This window comes from Rana temporaria, chromosome 4 (genome assembly GCF_905171775.1).
Source record: "Rana temporaria chromosome 4, aRanTem1.1, whole genome shotgun sequence".
NCBI lineage: Eukaryota > Metazoa > Chordata > Amphibia > Anura > Ranidae > Rana > Rana temporaria.
This window is the reverse complement of record NC_053492.1, coordinates 451,235,695-451,256,826: the sequence shown is the minus strand read 5'-3', so window position 1 is coordinate 451,256,826 and position 21,132 is coordinate 451,235,695. Positions and strand designations below refer to the sequence as shown.

Genomic DNA, 21,132 nt, shown 5'->3' with positions numbered 1-21,132 from the left:
TGTGAAAAATGACAATTGCAGTTTAGGAGTAAACCACTAGGGGGCGGTGAAGGGGTTAAGTGTGACCTCATATGTGTTTCTAACTGTAGGGGGGCGGGGCTGGACGTGTGACGTCATTGATCGTGCTTCCCTATATCAGGGAACACACAATCAATGACAGCGCCACAGTGAAGAACGTGGAAGCTGTCTTTACACACACCTCTCCCCGTTCTTCAGCTCCGGGGACCGATCGTGTGACTCCAGCGGTGATTGGGTCCGCGGGTCCCGCGGCCGCGGTCACCGAGCTTCGGACCGGGTCGCGGGCGCGGCAGTAATAGGGAAACAGTCCTGCTCTCACGTGTAATGTCTCTTTCACCACTCCAGCCAGAGCGGGTATAGTGCACCTGGACAGGCCTCTCTCACCAGCCTGGCAGCCAGAATGTCACTCGAACATTAGGAAAAAGTCTCTGCCACAGACCCTCCCGATAATTGAACAGCGGAGATAATCCTGCTTAGCAGAATTGGCACCTGGATCTCCTTCAGGTAGTTTTGAATTAGGGTACCGACTTACAGGCGGTCAACATCCAGCCTTGCAGTGTCCGGTTCCCCTGGTCCCCGATGGATGGTAAGGCCCCTATCGGAACACCAGTCTCTCTTGGTACTCCTCAGGCAGACTCTCCACCGTACAGCCTCCTCCAACTGGATGGACAGCCCAGGACCTCCCAGTCGATTACTGAGTCCCCAAGCGGCAGATCAATTACTCCGGGCCAACGTGGTCCCGAAGCCAGGATCCTTGCATGCACGTGCACCCCAGCCCGGAAGGCCATTTGCCCGGGCGGTGTGAAGTGGCTACCCCAAAGGTTGGCGCCACACGAGGAGAAGACCCAGGAAGATGGCGTCTGCCCCATAAATACTCTCTCCCAGCATACACAACAAGGCCAAACCCTCTTGATAGGCTGCTGGGCAAAAGCAACCCAATCCTTGACTCCACTGCTGCCACCTGCCGACCTGGGGTGAGATCAGAAACTGCACTGGTTACTGTGTAAATGTGACTGGCAAGGAAGGGGTTAACACTAGGGGGCGCTGAAGGGGTTAATATGTTCCCTATTGAGTGATTCTAACTGTAGGGGGAGGGGACTGCCGTTGCTTCAGTTAGACGTGCCGTTACCGGCAGCTCCAATGCACATGCGCGGGAGTGACGTCATTGCGGCTCCGGCCAATCACAACGCCGAAACCGTGATACCCGGAAGTAAGCCCCGACAGAGATGTCGGCAGCCGGAAGGGGGGACGAGGACCGCTGTGGGGGCTTCGATCTGAGGTAATACATAATGAGCTAGTAGCTCATTATGCCTTTGTCTTGCAGGGTTTTTTTTTTGGGGGGGGGGGGGGGGTTTACAACCACTTTAACACGTACAAATAAACCACAAGGAGAGGAACACAACCTCACACCTGGCAGCAAGGCGGGGCTTTTAGAGCCATAAAGTGATTACTTCTTGTGTCAACAATAAAAGTTCAAAGTATAATTGAACTCCTGTTCCCATATTATGGCGCATCGATCGTACATGAAATATCGCTATCCATTGAGAAATGGCGTCTTTCAAAATCCCACCAGACGGGTCTTCCCGATCTCCATGCCAGTCCACTCAGTGCAGGTTCCCTTGGCTTTTAGCCGGTCAAGTCGTTGAGTTTTCCCATGACTGCCTGAGCCATGAATCACCACCCCACAGCCCTGAGTGTTCATTCATTAGACTGTTATTACTGCTCTGTACATGAAATGTGCACAAAATGTTTCCACGCCACTTCCCTGTCCGCCTGCAGCCTAGAAATGTGAAACCCGTGATTGAGCCGCGTCTGCTTTTCCTTCTCCCTAAAAAAAAACTTTGCTTCCTCACAGGGATAAAAAAAAACTGTAACGTGACATAGAAGAAAATGACTAAGAAAGGTTTACACTGCGAGACGGCTGGAAATCTCCATTATTCTACTCAACATTTCCACAGAGACTACAACTGAGCTACTGGGATATGAAGGGGAAATAAGAGAACTAGGGTTGTCCCGATACCACTTTTTTAGGACCGAGTACGAGTACCAATACTTTTTTTCAAGTACTCGCCGATACCGAATACCGATCCTTTTTTTTTAAATGTGTCCCCAAATGCAGCCATGTCCCCCCACAAATGCAGCCATGTCTCCCCACAGATGTAGCCATGTCCCCCCACAAATGCAGCCATGTCTCCCCACAGATGTAGCCATGTCCCCCCATATATGCAGCCATGTCCCCCCCATATATGCAGCCATGTCCCCCCGTATGTGCAGCCATGTCCCCCCATATATGCAGCCATGTCCCCCCCCATATATGCAGCCATGTCCCCCCATATCCAGCCATGTCCCCCCCATATCCAGCCATGTCCCCCCCATATCCAGTCATGTCTCCCCCATATCCAGCCATGTCCCCCCCATATCCAGTCATGTCTCCCCCATATCCAGCCATGTCCCCCCATATGCAGCCATGTCCCCCCATATGCAGCCATGTCCCCCCCATATCCAGAAGAAAGAGAGCGGAGGGCGCACCGACCTCGTGTGATACTGATAAAAAATATTTATTCCAATAATAAAATCAATGGTTATACTCACAAAATTGGAGTTAAAAACAGGCTTTAAAAGTGAGTACAGCAGATGTCCAGCACCGTCAGTGGAACACGAATAATCGTTTGAACCAATCAGTAGATGTAAAAGCTGACGCGTTTCGGGGGCGTACCCCTTTCCTCAGAGCTAACGTGGTCTGCAGTGCTCCCTCGCCGTGGTGATTATGGGGCTATATATAGCCCCATAATCACCACGGCGAGGGAGCACTGCAGACCACGTTAGCTCTGAGGAAAGGGGTACGCCCCCGAAACGCGTCAGCTTTTACATCTACTGATTGGTTCAAACGATTATTCGTGTTCCACTGACGGTGCTGGACATCTGCTGTACTCACTTTTAAAGCCTGTTTTTAACTCCAATTTTGTGAGTATAACCATTGATTTTATTATTGGAATAAATATTTTTTATCAGTATCACACGAGGTCGGTGCGCCCTCCGCTCTCTTTCTTCTCTTTTATAGTTTCATGAATACCCACGATTCTGAGGAGGGCTGCAAGACTCTAGATGATAACTTTTAATTGAACCGCACCACCCCATAGCACTCCCTACAAAATATCAGAGCGCAGGAGACTTGTTCTTGTATATTTCCCCCCATATCCAGCCATGTCCCCCCCATATCCAGCCATGTCTCTCCATATGCAGCCATGTCCCCCCATATCCAGCCATGTCTACCCCCATATCCAGCCATGTCTACCCCCATATCCAGCCATGTCCCCCCATATGCAGCCATGTCTCACCCCATATCCAGCCATGTCTCCCATTTGCAGCCATGTCTCTCCCCATACTGGGATATGAATGGGGAAATAAGAGAACTAGGGTTATCCCGATACCACTTTTTTAGGACCGAGTACAAGTACCGATACTTTTTTTCAAGTACTGGCCGATACCGAATACCGATACTTTTTTTTAAAATGTGTCCCCAAATGCAGCCATGTCCCCCCACAAATGCAGCCATGTCCCCCCACAAATGCAGCCATGTCCCCCCACAAATGCAGCCATGTCTCCCCACAGATGCAGCCATGTCTCCCCACAGATGCAGCCATGTCCCCCCCATATCCAGCCATGTCCCCCCATATATGCAGCCATGTCCCCCTTACCTACATGCTGCCGCGCCGCCGCTTGGTTAATACGCGCGGGGAACATTACAGCTTTCATTTGAATAGCTGTAGTGTTTCGTGCCGCGCTGCGTATAGACACTCCCCCTTGCTCGGGATTGGACAGTTCACCCGAGCAAGGGGGAGTGTCTATACGCGGCGGGAAACACTACAGCTATTCAAATGAAAGCTGTAATGTTCCCCGCCCGTATTAACCAAGCGGCAGTGGGGATGTGGCGTAGCAGCGGCGGCGGCGGCGGGGGGCGAGTATCGGATGAGGCATCGGGGGCATTTGCGGGAGTACAAGTACTCCCGCAAATACCCGGAATCGGTCCCGATACCGATACTAGTATCGGTATCGGGACAACCCTAAAGAGAACACAACTTCTATCCATAGGCAATAGGATTACCTTACAAATGCAGAGAGCTACGGTACAGGCATCATTGCGAATCCGAATTTGGGGCAGTAATAAAAGAATTAAAACATAAGTTCATCTTTGTAAAATAAAAATATACTGTATATATTCGAGTATAAGCCGAGTTTTTCAGCACATTTTTTTGTGCTGAAAATGCCCCCCTCGGCTTACACTCGAGTCACCTTTCTGCGCCTGATCTCCCGGACTTTGGGGACACGGTACCGACGGGCCTTAGCTCCCCTGGCACACATGTAGCCCCACTCTTCCTCTACAAAAGTGCAAAGTTTGTTGTCCGGGGGACCTACGGCCGGGGAGCACCGATTTTTCAATGCCAATGGCTGCGCTGCTTTCAATCCATCCACTGCAGCCAATCAACGGCCGGGCTTCGACTCGAGGAGGATGACAGGGGCGAGCGCGGGACTTTCGAAGGGTCAGGTAAGTAAAAAGGGGGCTCGGGGGGATCATCATCTGATGTTTTTTTTACCTTAATGCATAGAATGCATTAACCACTTAAAGCGGGGGTTCTCCCTAAAAAAATATTTTTTTTTCTAGCATCTCATTCAGCATAGTAGCGCGAGCTACAGTATGCTTTTATATATTTTTTTGGCGCCGTACTCACTGTGTAATCGCGTAGTAAAGTTTCAGGGGAATGGGTGTTCCTATGCAGAGGGCTCGTGATTGACGGCCGGCTATGGCGCGTCACGCTTCACGGAAATAGCCAAAATAGGTGTTTGCTCTTCACGGCGCCTGCGCAGTCAGCTCCGATTTCTGTGCGCAGGCGCCGTATAGCGCCGGGAAGAGCCGAGACCTACTCCGGCTATTTTCGTGAAGCGTGACGCGCCATAGCCGGCCGTTAATCACGAGTCCTCTGAATAGGAACGCCCATTCGCCGCGGGGAGTCTGAAATTTTACTACACGATTTAACAGTGAGTACGGCGCCAAAAAATATATAAAGGCAAACTGTAGCTCGCGCTACTATGCTGAATGAGATGCTAGAAAGTTGTTTTTTAGGGTGAAACACCGCTTTAAGGACCGCATCCTGCATATATACGCCGGCAGAATGGCACGGCTGGGCACAAGCACGTACCTGTACGTCCCCTTTAAGTGCCCAGTCCGAAGCACCGCGGCCGCGGGACCCGATCGCCGCTGGAGTCCCGCGATCGGTCCCTGGAGCTGAAGAACGGGGAGAGCTGTGTGTAAACACAGCTTCCCCGTTCTTCACTGTGGTGCTGTCATTGATCGTGTGTTCCCCAATCTAGGGAAACACATTCAATGACGTCACACGTCCAGCCCCGCTCCCCTACAGTTAGAAACACAGATGAGGTCACACTTAACCCCTTAAGCGCCCCCTAGTTTGTTAACTCCCAAACTGCAATTGTCATTTTCACAGTAAACAATGCAATGCATTTTTTGCTGTGAAAATGACAATGGTCCCAAAAATTTGTCAAAATTGTCCGATGTGTCCGCCATAATGACGCAGTCACGAAAAAAAACGCTGATCGCCGCCACTAGAAGTAAAAAAATAATAATTAATAAAAATGCAATAAAACTATCCCCTATTTTGTAAACGCTATAAATTTTGCGCAAACCAATCGATAAACGCTTATTGCGATTTTTTTTTACCAAAAGTAGGTAGAAGAATACATATCGGCCTAAACTGAGGGGAAAGAAAAATTATATATTTTTTGGGGATATTTATTATAGCAAAATTGTCGCTCTATTTTTGTTTATAGCGCAAAAAATAAAAACCGCAGAGGTGATCAAATACCACCAAAAGAAAGCTCTATTTGTGGGAAAAAAAGGACGCCAATTTTGTTTGGGAGCCACGTCGCACGACCGTGCATTTGTCAGTTAAAGCGACGCAGTGCCGAATCGCAAAAACTGGCCAGGTCCTTTACCTGCCTAAAGGTCCGGGTCTTAAGTGGTTAAGGTGAAAAAAAAGAATCCTTTACAACTCCTTTAAGGTGGATAATCTTCCAGTCCTTAAGTGATTAAGAAGTGTTTTAACCCTTGCAGTGCAGGATGAGGGGTGGGGGATCCACTGCAAAATGTATTTGGACTTTAGCTGTAATAATAAAAGGTAGAGCTCTTTTGAAGAAAATGATCCAGTGTCATGTCCAGAATGTATTCATGTTGATTATTACTCCCATTGGAGTTCCACCCTAAAAAAAAAAAAATGTTTTTTACTCTCTTCTATCTGGCTGTTACTAGGCAGTATTCGTAATCTGCCTAGTTCCTGGCTTTAGGTGGTTCAACTTCCTGTCCTAAGACCCCATTGCCTCCTGGGAAATGATGACACTCATTTCCCAGGAGTCTCTGGGCATTACTGTACCTAAAAATCGCCCAGCATGCACCTCTCCCTGAAAACCAGGAAGAAAAAGGAACTGGGCTTCACATGCCCACACATATGATGGATACGGCCACTACATGGTCTGGAGGATATAAGGCAAGTGTTTGCAATGATTTCTGGAACGATTGGGGAGCTATTAATATGTTTTAGGGACTATTTAATGTGATTTATTTTTAGCTGGCAAAAAAAAATAAAAAATTATGCCCGGAACTCCGCTTTAAAAGCCCAATTGAGTCACACGCCTGCTATGTACGAGAATTGTGCGTTTTGCTGGTAGAACAGACAGAGGACAGAGGACACTTTTGCCTCGTTTCCACTGAGTGGATCGGTTCGGTACGGTTCGGTTCGGTACGCTATTTTGGGTGTTTCCACTACGAAAGTGTGCCATTAAACCGAACCGTACCGGACCATTCTGGGTCCTGCTTCAGATGTGGGGCCATAGGAAATGAAACGGTTCCATTAGGGGAGGAGATGCAATACATTCCACTGATTGGTGGACGTGCTAGGCATTTTTTCTAAATCCTGAATGGTCCCCGACGGTCCGATTTGCAGTGGAAACGCTCACGAGAATAGACCGGTCCATTCTAAACCGCTCCATTCTTACTGACCCGAACCGTTCCGTGCAGTGGAAACAAGGCATTTGACACAGTTGGCCACCTTGGATATGTATTGCAATATATGCAAACCAAGAACTCCAGTTATTATGCAAAACTCTGCTAGGCGTGTGTAAGGGAAGATACGGCTAACTTCACCCTGGGCAGCTTCTAACAAGAGATCCACATCAAGACGGATTGAACGCTTTTAACCACTTAAGCCCTGGACCATATTGCTGGTCAAAGACCAGAGCACTTTTTGCGATTCGGCACTGCATCGCTTTAACTGACAATTGCGCGGTCGTGCGACGTGGCTCCCAAACAAAATTGACGTCCTTTTTTACCCACAAACAGAGCTTTCTTTTGGTGGTATTTGATCACCTCTGCGGTTTTTAGTTTTTACACTATAAACAAAAATAGAGCGACAATTTTGAAAAAAAAATTAATATTTTTTACTTTTTACCATAATAAATATCCCCCAAAAATATATAAAAAAACTATTTTTTTCCTCAGTTTAGGCCGATACGTATTCTTCTACCTATTTTTCGTAAAAAAAAAAAAATCGCAATAAGCGTTTATTGATTGGTTTGCGCAAAAGTTATAGTGTCTACAAAATAGGGGGTAGTTTTATGGCATTTTTATTAATATTTTTTTTTTACTAGTAATGGCGGCGATCAGCGATTTTTTTTCGGTACTGTGACACTTCGGACACTTTTGACACATTTTTGGGACCATTGGCATTTTTAAAGCGATCAGTGCTATAAAAATGCATTGATTACTATAAAAATGCCACTGGCAGTGAAGGGGTTAACACTAGGGGGCGGGGAAGGGGTTAAGTATGTTCCCTGGGTGTTGAAGGGGGGTGGACTGACATGGGGAAATTACTGATCTTCTGTTCATACATTGTATGAACAGACGGTCAGGCATTTCTCCCCTGAAAGTTCCCCCCCGGCGGATAAGGCCCCCCCCCCCCGTATTGCGTAGGCGCTTCATGAGAGTCACTGAGTTTCCGAAAGAAGCCAAACATGTAGAGCCGCGAGTTAGCTCTACACGGCGCCTGCGCACTGACTAGGAGCCGTGTAGAGCTGACTGCGCAGGCGCCGTATAGAGCCGATTCGCAGCTCTACATGCTCGGCTACTTTCGGAAACTCTGTGACACTCGTGACGCGCCTACGCAATACAGGGGGGGGGGGCCTTATCCGCCGGAGGGAACTTTTTCTGAAGGACATCACTCATCTGGGCGAACTCCCAGATTACATTGCGGCTCAGGATAGAAACGCCTACTCCCGCGGGAGTGAGTACCCGGAAACCGGATTGAAAATAGCCATAATAAGGTATGTAAAGCCTAAAAAAAAAATGTTAGAAGTATAAAGAATTTGGTCTTATATAGATGTTATTTGGGTGAACCTCCGCTTTGAGTGCCGGTTCACACTACAGCAACTTGGGATCCAACTTGTGTCGCCCCAAGTCGCTGGACATAAGAAATTCCATTGAAGTGAATGAGAGCCGTCTTACTGTACACTACTGATGTCGCTCCGACTTCAGAAAAGGTTCCTGTACTACTTCAATGCAACTTCAATAGAAGTCGCCTCCAAAGTCGGATCACATCTTAACTGAAGCAACTTTACAGGAAGAGAAAATAGTTCTCAGGCAAACCCTTCCCTCCCTCCCACAGAGCTGATTATTGTTTGATTGGCCACTGGTAAAGTCGCCTGTCCTGGAGGCAACTTGAAGTCGCACTGGAAGTCGTGTTGCCCCTGTGTGAACCGGCACTTGACCAAATTGTTGCTAAAGGACCAGGCCCCTTTTTGCGATTCGGCACTGCGTCGCTTTAACTGACAATTGTACGGTCGTGCGACGTGGCTCCCAAACAAAATTGACGTCCTTTCTTTCCCACAAATAGAGCTATCTTTTGGTGGTATTTGATCACCTCTGCGGTTTTTCATTTTTGCGCTATAAACAAAAAGAGCGACAATTTTGAAAAAAATTCTATATTTTTTACTTTTTGCTATAATAAATATACCCCAAAAAAATGTATATATATATATATATATATATATATATAATTCAGGGGTCAACAAATCCCGGGCGCCAGGTCGCCATGGCGACTAGAAATAGGGTCCTGGCGACTTGGCTTGGAAGGGGGGGCAAAAAAAAAAAAAATTTTTTTTTTTTTTTTTTTTGTGAGCTGGCACCATCTGGTGGTGAGCCGTTGGTATTACAGGTTATTACCACCAGATGTGAGCTGGCGCCATCTGGTGGTGGCCGTTGGGTATTACAAGTTAAGCATTACAAGTTAAACAGCAATTCTAATGTAATTTTTCACTATTTTCACTGCCATCTTCTTCCCTCTAATTAGAACCCCCAAACATTATATATATTTTTTATCCTAACACCCTAGAGAATAAAATGGCGATCGTTGCAATACTTTCTGTCATGCCGTATTTGAGCAGCGGTCTTGCAAGCGCACTTTTTTGGGGAAAAAATTACACTTTTTTTAATTAAAAAATAAGACAACAGTAAAATTATCCCCATTTTTTTTAATAGTATGAAAGATAATGTTACACTGAGTAAATTGATACCCAACATGTCACGCTTCAAAATTACGTCCGCTCGTGGAATGGCGTCAAACTTTTACCCTTTAAAATCTCCATAGGCGACGTTTAAAAAACTCTACAGGTTGCATGTTTTGAGTTACAGAGGAGGACTAGGGCTAGAATTATTGCTCTCGCTCTACCAATCGCGGCGATACCTTACATGTGTGGTTTGAACACCGTTTACATATGCGGTCGCTGCTCACGTATGTGTTTGCTTCTGCGCGCAAGCTCGTCGCGACGGGGCGCGTTTTCTGGCTCCTAACTTTTTTAGCTGGCTCCTAGATTCCAAGCAAATTTGTCAACCCCTGATATATACCGGTATATATATATATATATATATATATATATATATATATATATATATATATATATATAAATATTTTCCTCAGTTTAGGCCGATACGTATTCTTCTCCATATTTTTGGTCACACTGTATTTGCGCAGCGGTTTTTCAAAAGCAATTTTTGGGGAAAATATTACTTTAATTAATAAAAAATAAAATAAAAAAATAACCAGTAAAGTTAGCTCAATTTTTTTTTTGTGTAAAATTTGAAAGATTTTACGCCGCGAGAATCGTGATCTGTATTCTAAGCAAAAAAAAAATTGTGACTCTCATTTTGACCAAAATCGTGCAGCTCTACATACTAGCACATTATGCCTTTACCTTGCAAGGTTTAAAAAAATAAAATAAAAATAGGTGAGGTTTTCTACCGTTTTAAGTAGCAAAACTAATGGCTGGATCAGGAGAGTTAAGCTGGTAAGTGTTTGTAAACCTTACAGAGCACTTTGTATTACAGACAAGCCTATAATAAGGATACCTCCTGAACCTGCATCCTGATGAGATATCCCCTGTATCAGCATGTGTCTACGTCATCGGCACGGCTCCAGAGCTAGGCCGAAGCTGCGGTCACAGCATCAAGAAAGGCCGCGGCTTCGACCTAGCTCCGGAGCCGCGGCCATCTTGGTACACCCAGCGCGGCGGCCCTCCTCTCTGTTTACACCCACAGAGGAGGAGGGGCCCGCGCTCGTGGGACACACACCGTTTTCTGATGTCTGTACTACGGGGGGCACGGGGGGTCTGTACTGAGGAGGGGCGGGTGTCTATACTGGAGGGAGAGGGGGTCTGTACTGAGGGGGGTGACACCATTTTTGCACCAGTGCCACCTGACAGTGCCAATTAGTGCCACTTGCCATCTGCCAATGCCACCTGCCAGTGCCACCTTCCATTCAGTGCCATCTGCCAATGCCACCTGCCAGTGCCAATACCAGTGCCACCATCCAGTGCCAATTAGTGTCACCTTCCATCCAGTGCCACCTGCCAGTGCCAATACCAGTGCCACCATCCAGTGCCAATTAGTGCCACCTTTCATCCAGTGACACCTGCCAGTGCCATCCAGTGCCACCTACCAGTGCCAACTAAAGCCATCAGTGCCACCTGCCAATGCCAACCAGTGCCATCTGCCAGTGCTAACTATTGCCATCCAGTGCCACCTGCCAGTGCCAATTAGTGCCACCTGCCAGTCAGTGCCAACCAGTGCCACTTGCCAGTGTCACCTGTTAGTGCCACCTGCCAGTACCATCTGCCAGTGCCAACCAGTGCCACCTGCCAGTGTCAATTAGTGCCACCTGCCAGTGCCAATAAGTGCCACCTGCCAATCAGTGCCATCTGCTAGTACCATCTTTCAGTGCCATCCAGTGAAACCTGCCAGTGCCAATAAGTTCCACCTGCCAATCAGTGCCTTCTGCTAGTGCCATCTTCCAGTGCCAATTAGTGCCATCCAGTGGCACCAAAAAAAATAAAAAAATCGGCACTATATATCGGCCGCCCTGATTTCTAAATATCGGCATCGGCCAGAGAAAAACCCCTTACGGTCGACCTCTAATATATATATATATACACACATAGTTCTGTATAAGTTCATATACGCCTATAAATAACACTCTATAGGTATATATATATATACACACACACACATATATATATATACACACCTTCCCTACACAGATTCGGCTGCAAACTACAGTACCCAAAAATCTCCATGGGCAACACAGTAAAAGCCATTACAGGTCACCAGTATAGACTTAGAGAGGAGGTCTGGTCTAGATGTATTGCTCTCGCTCTGAAGTTTGTGGCGATATCTTACACGTGGTGCAATGACCAATTACATATGCTGGCGGGACCTACGGGCGCGTTCCGATTTGCGTGTTCATTTTTTGTTTAACCACGTAGATATACGTCGGCAGAGTGGCACGGGCAGGCAAAGCAACGTACCTGTCCGCCAGTGTCCCGCGATTGTGTCACAGAGCTGCAGAACGGGGCGATGCCTATGTAAACAAGGAATTTCCCTGTTCTGCCTAGTGACAGGACAGTGATCTACTGCTCCCTGTTATCGGGATCAGTGATCACTGTCGTGCCACTGGTAGCCCAGCCCCCACACAGTTAGAATCACTCCCTAGGACACACTTAACCCCTTCCTTGCCCCCTAGTGTTAACCCCTTCCCTGCCAGTGTCATTTACACAGTAATCAGAGCATTTTTATAGCACTGATCGCTGTATGAATGACAATGGTCCCAAAATAGCGTCAAAAGTGTCCGATGTGTCCGCCATAATGTCGCAGTCATGATAAAAAATCACTGATCGCCGCCATTACTAGTAAAAAAAAAAAAATGATTAATAAAAATGCTATAAAACTACCCCCTATTTTGTAGACACTATAAATTTTGTGCAAACCAATCAATAAACGCTTATTGCAATATTTTTTTTTTTTTACCAAAAATAGGTAGAAGAATAAGTATCGGCCTAAACTGAGGAAATAAAAAATGTTTTATATATTTTTTGATTATTTATTATAGCAAAAAGTGAAAAATATTGTTTTCTTTTCAAAATTGTCGCTCTGATTTTGTTTATAGAGCAAAAAATAAAAACCGCAGAGGTGATCAAATACCACCAAAAGAAAGCTCTATTTGTGGGAAAAAAAGGACGCCAATTTTGTTTGGGAGCCACGTCGCACGACCACGCAATTGTCAGTTAAATCGACGGAGTGCCGAATCGCAAAAAATAGCCCTGTCATTGGGCAGCCAATTCTTCCCGGGGCTGAAGTGGTTAATTCCATTATTTATTTTATTAAGGCCGGGTTCACACCAATGCGAATTGAATGCAGGTTTCCCCGCAGCAGGTGAGTAGATGCCCGCTAACAGGTGCTGCCATGATGGATCTGACATGACAGGCGCTCTTTAACCACTTAAGACCCGGAACTTTAGGCAGGCCAGTTTTTGCGATTCGGCACTGCGTCACTGTTAAAGACAATTGAGCGGTCGTGCGACGTGGCTCCCAAACAAAATTGGCATCCTTTTTTCCCCACAAATAGAGCTTTTTTTTGGTGGTATTTGATCACCTCTGCGGTTTTTACTTTTTGCGCTTTAAACAAAAATAGAGCGACAATTTCGAAAAAAATTCAATATTTTTTACTCTTTGCTATAATAAATATCCCCAAAAAATATATAAAAAATTTTTTTTCCCTCAGATTAGGCCGAAACGTATTCTTCTACCTAAAAAAATCGCAATAAGCGTTTATCGATTGGTTTGCGCAAAATTTTTAGCGTTTAGAAAATAGGGGATAGTTTTATTGCATTTTTATAAAAAAAAAAAAAAAATGTTTTACTACTAATGGTGGCGATCAGCGATTTTTTTTCGTGACTGCGACATTATGGTGGACACTTCGGACAATTTTGACACATTTTTGGGACAATTGTCATTTTCACAGCTAAAAAATGCTATAAAAATGCATTGTTTACTGTGATAATGACAATTGCAGTTTAGGAGTTAACCACTGGGGGGCGCTGTAGGGGTAATGTGTGACCTCACATGTTTTTCTAACTGTAGGGGGGCGGGGCTGGACGTGTGACGTCATTGATCGCGTTTCCCTATATTAGGGAACACACGATCAATGAAGCCGCCACTGTGAAGAACGGGGAAGCTGTGTTTACACACACCTCTCCCCGTTCTTCAGCGGCGATCGGCTCCCGCGGCTGCGGTCACGGAGCTTTGGACCGGGTCGCGTGCACACGCGCGCGACCCCACGGCTGGGCTTAAAGGGCCACGTACAGGTACGTGGATGTGCCCAGCCGTGCCATTCTGCCGACGTATATCGGTGTGAAGGGGTCCTTAAGTGGTTAAAAGTAAGGACGTATTCTTGCTGGTAGTTCGGATCTTTAGGGCCAGTTCACATCACATGCAGTCCAGTGCGATTTTTTATTTTTTCTGCATCAAAAATGCATGGAAAGTAGGGTTTATGGCTTTCAATGGCAAAGTTCACACCAGTGCGTTCCAGTTCCAGAAAAAAATGTAGAACATGCTGCGTTTTCCTGCACGTGAACGCTGTAAAACGCATCAAAAACGCACTGGAACACACGTGTCCTTATTTATGGTTAACCACTTCCCGCCCGGTCAATAACAGATTGACGTCCGGGAAGTGGTTCTGAAATCCTGACTGGACGTCTATTGACCTCCTTGCAGGATTTCATGCCGGCGCGTGCCCGTGGGGGCGATCGGTGATGCGGGGTGTCAGTCTGACACCCTGCATCTCCGATCTCAGTAAAGAGCCTCCGGCGGAGGCTCTTTACCACGTGATCAGCCGTGTCCAATCACGGCTGATCACGATGTAAACAGGAAGAGCCGTTGATGGCTCTTCCTCACTCGCGTCTGACAGACGCAAGTACAGGAGAGCCGATCGGCGGCTCTCCTGACAGGGGGGTTCGCGCTGATTGTTTATCAGCGCAGCCCCCCTCGGATCGCCACACTGGACCACCAGGGAAGCCCACCCTGGACCACCAGCACCAGGGAAGGGCAAAAAAAGGGACAAAAAAATGTCAGTAAAAAAAGGGCAGTAAAAAAAAAAGATGCCAATAAGTGCCCACAAATGGGCACCGACTGGCAACATGGATCCATCAGTGCCACTCCACAGTGTCCATCAGTGCCACCCCACAGTGTCCATCAGTTCCCACCTATCAGTGCCCATCTGTGCCACCCATAAGTACCCATCAGTGCCACCCATAAGTGCCGCCCATGAGTGCCCATCTGTGCTGCCTATGAGTGCCCATCAGTGCCGCCCATGAGTGCCCATCAGTGCCGCCTATGAGTGCCCATCAGTGCCGCCTATGAGTGCCCATCAGTGCCGTCTATGAGTGCCCATCAGTGCCGCATACCAGCGCCGCCAATCAGTGCCCATCAGTACTACCTCATCGATGTCCATCAGTGGCATCTCATTGGTGCCCATCAGTGCCCGTAATTGAAAGAGAAAACGTACTTATTTACAAAAAAATAACAGAAAAAAATAAAAACTTAATTTTTTTTCAAAATTTTCAGTCTTTTTTTAGTTGCGCAAAAAAAAAAATCGCAGAGGTGATCAAATACCACCAAAAGAAAGCTCTATTTGTGGGGGAAAAAGGACGCCAATTTTGTTTGGGTACAGTGTAGCATGACCGCGCAATTGCCATTCAAAGTGCGACAGTGCTGAAAGCTGAAAATTGGCCTGGGCGGGAAGGTGCGTAAGTGCCTGGAATGGAAGTGGTTAAGAAAAAAAAGGGGGGGGGGAATGCACTGGTCTGCATCAAAAATGGACCAGAAATGCATAAAACCGCACTGGAACGCGTCCAAAACACATCCAAAACGCGCATGCAGAAAAGCATCTGGAACGCACCCGGACTGCGTTTCTATGGGGAGAACTGGTCCTTAATATTTGCAAACAAAATGAAGTTTTCCTATTTAGAATAATAAGCTGCCGGGTTAGTAAAACAGCGATATCAGAACCGATTCAATCATACAGTTTGTAGTGTACATTTGCAAAACGATGGGATTTTAAAGGAATAATCCTGAACTCTGTTTTACTGTGGAATTGTGTGAATGCATCAATGCAGTGCATGTTATCTCAGCTTGGATTCATCAAATAAGTTTACCAAAAAAGTAAATATTGCAGAATTTACAACCTCATTCTACATAACTAAGCTCCATTTCATGCTGAAGAAACTGAATTATTATTGTATCTTAAATAGAAAACTAGCTTTACATAGAATGTTACTAAAAAGCATAGATTTATTTTAATAAATTTGCTAAAAAAAAAAAACAGTTTTAAAAAACAAAATCAATGGGGTATATTCAGGTAGGGGCGCGCACTGCTACGGCGGCGCAGCGTACCGTTTTTACGCTAAGCCTCCGTAAATTACTTGAGCTACGCTTCATTCACGAAGCATTTGCTCCGTAATTTGCGGCGGCGTTTCGTAAAAGTGGCCGGCGTAAGCGCGCGTAATTTAAATGATCCCGTAAGGGGCGTGGATCATTTAAATTAGGCGCGTTCCCGCGCCGAACGTAGTGTGCATGCTCCGTCGGGAAAATTTACCGACGTGCATTGCGGTAAATGGCGTCCCACGCCATTCATGATCCACTTACGCAAACAACGTAAATTTCTAAAATCGCGACGCGGGAACGACGTCTATACTTACCATTGGCTGCGCCTCCTAATAGCAGGAGCAGCCTTACGACGAAAGCGACGAATGCAAACGACGTAAAACACGACCGCCGGGCGCGTGTACGTTTGAGAATCGGCGTTAGTATGCAATTTGCATACTCTACGCTGACAACTACGGGAACGCCACCTAGCGGCCAGCGTCAGAATGCAGCCTAAGATACGACGGCATAAGAGACTTATGCCAGTTGTATCTTAGGCTACAGTCGGCGTATCAAGCTTTCTGAATACAGAAAGTCGAAACGCCGGCGCTACTTAGCAATTACGCTGCGTATCTACGGATACGCAGGCGTAATTGCTTGCTGAATCCACCCCAGTGATTTTTATCCACAATGGCTGCCAGGCCCACATCCCTGATTGGACGGGAGAGTCCGGTAAAGGCAGCAGTGGGAGGCGGGACCCCTTATGCTGCCTGTAACAGTAATCCAGAGGCTGTATAGCTGTTAGGATTACTTTTACTTTGTAGGAAATCGCCAACTAAAAAAAAAAAAGATACTGGGATGATAGTTGCAGCCTAAACCATGATCCTGGTATAACCACTTCAACCATAGGCCGTTTCTAAACCGATTAAGGATGGGAAGTGCTTAACTGAAGCCCTGAGAAAGGGGGCGTTTCTTCCGGCCCCTGAAACGCGTTGCCTGTTCGTAAACCAATAAATGAATATGGGGCCCAATTCAGAAAGAGATACGACGGCGTATCTCCTGATACGCCGTCATATCTCTGAGTGCGGTCGGTCGTATTAATGCGCCTGATTCATAGAATCAGTTACGCATAGATATCCCTAAGATCCGCCAGGTGTAAGTGTCTTACACCGTCGGATCTTAGGCTGCATTTTCTGGCTGGCCGCTAGGTGGCGCTTTCGTATTTTTACGCGAGGAATATGCTAATCAGTATTTACGCCGATTCAGAAACGAACGACCGCCCGGCGCTTTTTTTTTACGTCGTTTGCGTTCGGCTTTTTCCGGCGTATAGTTACCCCTGCTATAGGAGGGGTAGCCAATGTTAAGTATGGCCGCCGTTCCCGCGCCGAGTTTTGAATTTTTTACATCGTTTGCGTAAGTCGTTCGCGAATACGGCTGGACATCATTTACGTTCAAGTCGAAACCAATGACGTCCTTGCGACGTCATTTAGAGCAATGCACACTGGGATATTTTACGGACGGCGCATGTGCCGTTCCAAAAAAACGTAAAAAACGCAGGGTCAAGACACATTTAAATAAAACACGCCCTCTACATCCCCATTTGAATTACGCGGCCTTACGCCGCAAAACACATACGTTACGCCGCCGTAACTAAGGGCGCAAGTTCTTTCTGAATAAAGAACTCACGCATAACTTATCTCAGATACGTTTCGCCGGGCGGACAGATACGCCAATGTATCTGAATCCAGCCGATGGACTCTTTTATTCTTTGGTCTGGTTCTCTTTCTATTAGTGCATGTTTTTTTTTTCCTTTTGTTGGTAACCCACTAGGGGGTATCCTTGTCTGTTGTGAGCAGCCTAACCCAAGCCAGTGAGCCCTCCAAAACGTTTCGTCCTCTCACTGCTTTGTATGATCTCACATAACCCCTGGATGTTTTCTTCTTCCTCCTATTTGGTCTACATGCACTAGAAATGACGCCGTTTGTCCTACGCAAACACCCTGGCACCGCCCCCTATCCTACCCCCATGTGAGTGCAGATGGGCAGCTAATTTCTGACAGATATTTGGGGAGCACCTTTGTGCACATGCTGGACCATGCAAGATGACGGCACGGAAAAGAGGCATGGGAGGGAAGTTCTTCTTTAAAGGAGAAGTACAGCCAAAGCTTGTTTAGTTGTACTTCTCCTGGGGATCATAGGAGTGTAGTTTATTCTGCACTCCTGTGACCCATGTTCAGCAGACAGCGGGCTGAATCCCTCTGTCTGCTGATGTCACAGAGCCAGTCCAAGCTTGGACAATGAAGTCAGGACCCGCCCACATGCCTGGACCGGCACCTGGCTCAGCCTCTCAGCCTCTCAGTGAGCCTGAAGTAGCTGCTCCGCCCCCTCCACAGCCCAGCGCTCCAGTGGGGGGGGGAGGGGGAAAGACAGTAACTGACAGTCACCACTCTCTGCTCCCGTGCTCTGAGAACCGAACGTTCGGTGGTGTTTGATCACTTAGTTCTCAGTGCTGCATACACCTAGGGATGATTCTGAAAAAACATTACCCCTACCTCTCTTCTAAGGCTGCATTCACACCTCTGTGACAAGATACGCCGCGTACGCGGCGTATTTTGCCGCGAGTGTGTAACTTTTTTTTTTTTTTTTTAACAAAGCCTTCCCATTGCTTTGTATGGCCGAACGCCAATGCCGCCTGAAAAAAAGGGTCCGGGACTTTTTTTCAGGCGACAGGCGTACGGCGTCTATGAGATGTGAACCATCTCCATAGACAGCAATGGGAATTCTCCCCTCTAGCGGCAGAAGCGTCCGGCGTCGGGCGTTTTGTCGCGGAGGTGTGAATGGGCTCTAAGTCAAACGTAAAAAAAAAAAAAGTATCAGATTTTACATCTGCACTCTGATATGAATTTTAGTAAAAATACTCTGACCTCATAGGGGACTCTGATGTGAAGGGGGACTCAGATGTGACGGTGGGACTTCTGATGTAAAGGGGGACTCTGATGTGATGGGGGACCTCTGATGTAAAGGGGGACTGTGATGTGATAGTGGGACCTCTGATGTAAAGGGGGACTGTGATGTGATAGTGGGACCTCTGATGTAAAGGGGGACTCTGATGATGTGACGCTGGGACTTATGATGTAAAGGGGGACTCTGATGTGATGGAGGGACCTCTAATGTAAAGGGGGACTCTGATGTAAAGGGGGACTCTGATGTGATAGTGGGACCTCTGATGTAAAGGGGGACTCTGATGTGATAGTGGGACCTCTGATGTGATGGTGGAACCTCTGATGTAAAGGGGGACTCTGATGTGATAGTGGGACTTCTGATATAAAAGGGGACCTCTGATGTGACAGGGGGACGGGACTTTGATGTGATGAGGGGGACTCTGATATGACGGGGGGGACGGGACTCTGATGTAAAGGGGGACACTGATGTGATAGTGGGACCTCTGATGTAATGGGGGACTCTGATGTGACGGTGGGACTTCTAATGTGATGGGGGGACCTCTAATGTAAAGGAGGACTCCGATGTGATAGTGGGACCTCTGATGTGATAGGAGGACTCTGATGTAAAGGGGGACCCTGATGTGATAGTGGGACCTCTGATGTGATAGGAGGACTCTGATGTAAAGGGGATTCTGATGTGATAGTAGGACCTCTGATGTAAAGGGGGACTCTGATGTGATAGTGGGACCTCTGATGTAAAGGGGGACTCTGATGTGACGGGACTCTGATGTGACGGGACTCTGATGTGACGGGACTCTGATGTGACGGGGGGACGGGACTCTGATGTAAAGGGGCACTCTGATGTGACGGGGGGACGGGACTCTGATGTAAAGGGGGACTCTGATGTGACAGGGGGACGGGACTTTGATGTGATGAGGGGGACTCTGATATGACGGGGGGGACGGGACTCTGATGTAAAGGGGGACACTGATGTGATAGTGGGACCTCTGATGTAATGGGGGACTCTGATGTGACGGTGGGACTTCTAATGTGATGGGGGGACCTCTAATGTAAAGGAGGACTCCGATGTGATAGTGGGACCTCTGATGTGATAGGAGGACTCTGATGTAAAGGGGGACCCTGATGTGATAGTGGGACCTCTGATGTGATAGGAGGACTCTGATGTAAAGGGGATTCTGATGTGATAGTAGGACCTCTGATGTAAAGGGGGACTCTGATGTGATAGTGGGACCTCTGATGTAAAGGGGGACTCTGATGTGACGGGACTCTGATGTGACGGGACTCTGATGTGACGGGACTCTGATGTGACGGGGGGACGGGACTCTGATGTAAAGGGGCACTCTGATGTGACGGGGGGACGGGACTCTGATGTAAAGGGGGACTCTGATGTGACGGGGGGACGGGACTCTGATGTAAAGGGGGACTCTGATGTGACGGGGGGACTCTGATGTGACGGGGGACTCTGATGTAAAGCAAATTTTCTCAAGGCCGTTGTATGCATGTTCTCCTCTGTGTCCCCCATCCCCCGGGGTTCCCCCATAACACAGATGAAGATTGCAGGAAACCCATGTGACGCCTCAGTGCACCCAGATAACCGCCACCAATCATGTTCAGGAAGTCGTGTGATCTTAGGGCCCCGGGGCCCCTCACCCTGCCACTTCCTGCCCTCCACATCAGTACACAGTGTTATCAGTGCCAAGTCACCTGCCTGGGTGTGCAGCTCACCTTGAGCCCAGCCCTCAGCTGCCTGATACTGATGGGTGTGATCAGTGCAGGGATTGGAGAGAGGGGGATGGGGGATCACCTACCGGTACTGTCGGGGCCCCTGGGGGCCAGCTGCTTGCTCAGGCTCAGGATCTTCTCCCACTGACACTCTGCCCTGCAGCGCTCTATCTCTGCCTCCAGCTTCAGGTGGGACTGGGACAGCCTGGAAGCCATGACCTGTCACAGGGACGGAGGGGCCCCTGGATTGCACACAGAAGGGGCCCCGGACTCTCCAGCAGCGGCTCTGCCTGCACCCCGTCTGCGGATCGCTCAACAACTCTCAGCCTGAGCCTGCAGCTGCTTCCTCCGCCCCCATTTCCGGGGGCCGCGCGCTGATTGGCCGCCGACGGACGGAGCCGGGCGCTGATTGGATGATTGGTCATTTTTTTTTTGGCCAGCACCTTGTGTGATCGGTGCCAGGCAGGTGAGGGCACTGCCAGATCAATGACAGGTCAACGGTGATCCGATCACCTACACTGATATCTCCTTATATACCCAACAACACTCATCTCATTACTAATAGGACAGGATATACTGATTGTTACCATTACATAGAAAATATATATATATCGTAT

At 47.6% G+C, this 21,132-nt stretch overlaps 1 protein-coding gene across 2 annotated transcripts in view; it reads right to left on the bottom strand.

Moving 5' to 3' along the window:
- Positions 1-20,856, bottom strand: part of TTC7A (tetratricopeptide repeat domain 7A) — a 489,583-nt gene extending 468,727 nt beyond the window's left edge. For both annotated transcript variants that reach the window (XM_040351571.1, XM_040351572.1), the window contains exon 1: positions 20,602-20,856. In XM_040351571.1, the coding sequence (XP_040207505.1) occupies positions 20,602-20,731 (130 nt within the window). In that variant the 5' untranslated portion in view covers positions 20,732-20,856. The remainder of the gene's footprint in view (positions 1-20,601) is intronic.
- Between the last annotated feature and the right edge of the window lie 276 nt (positions 20,857-21,132).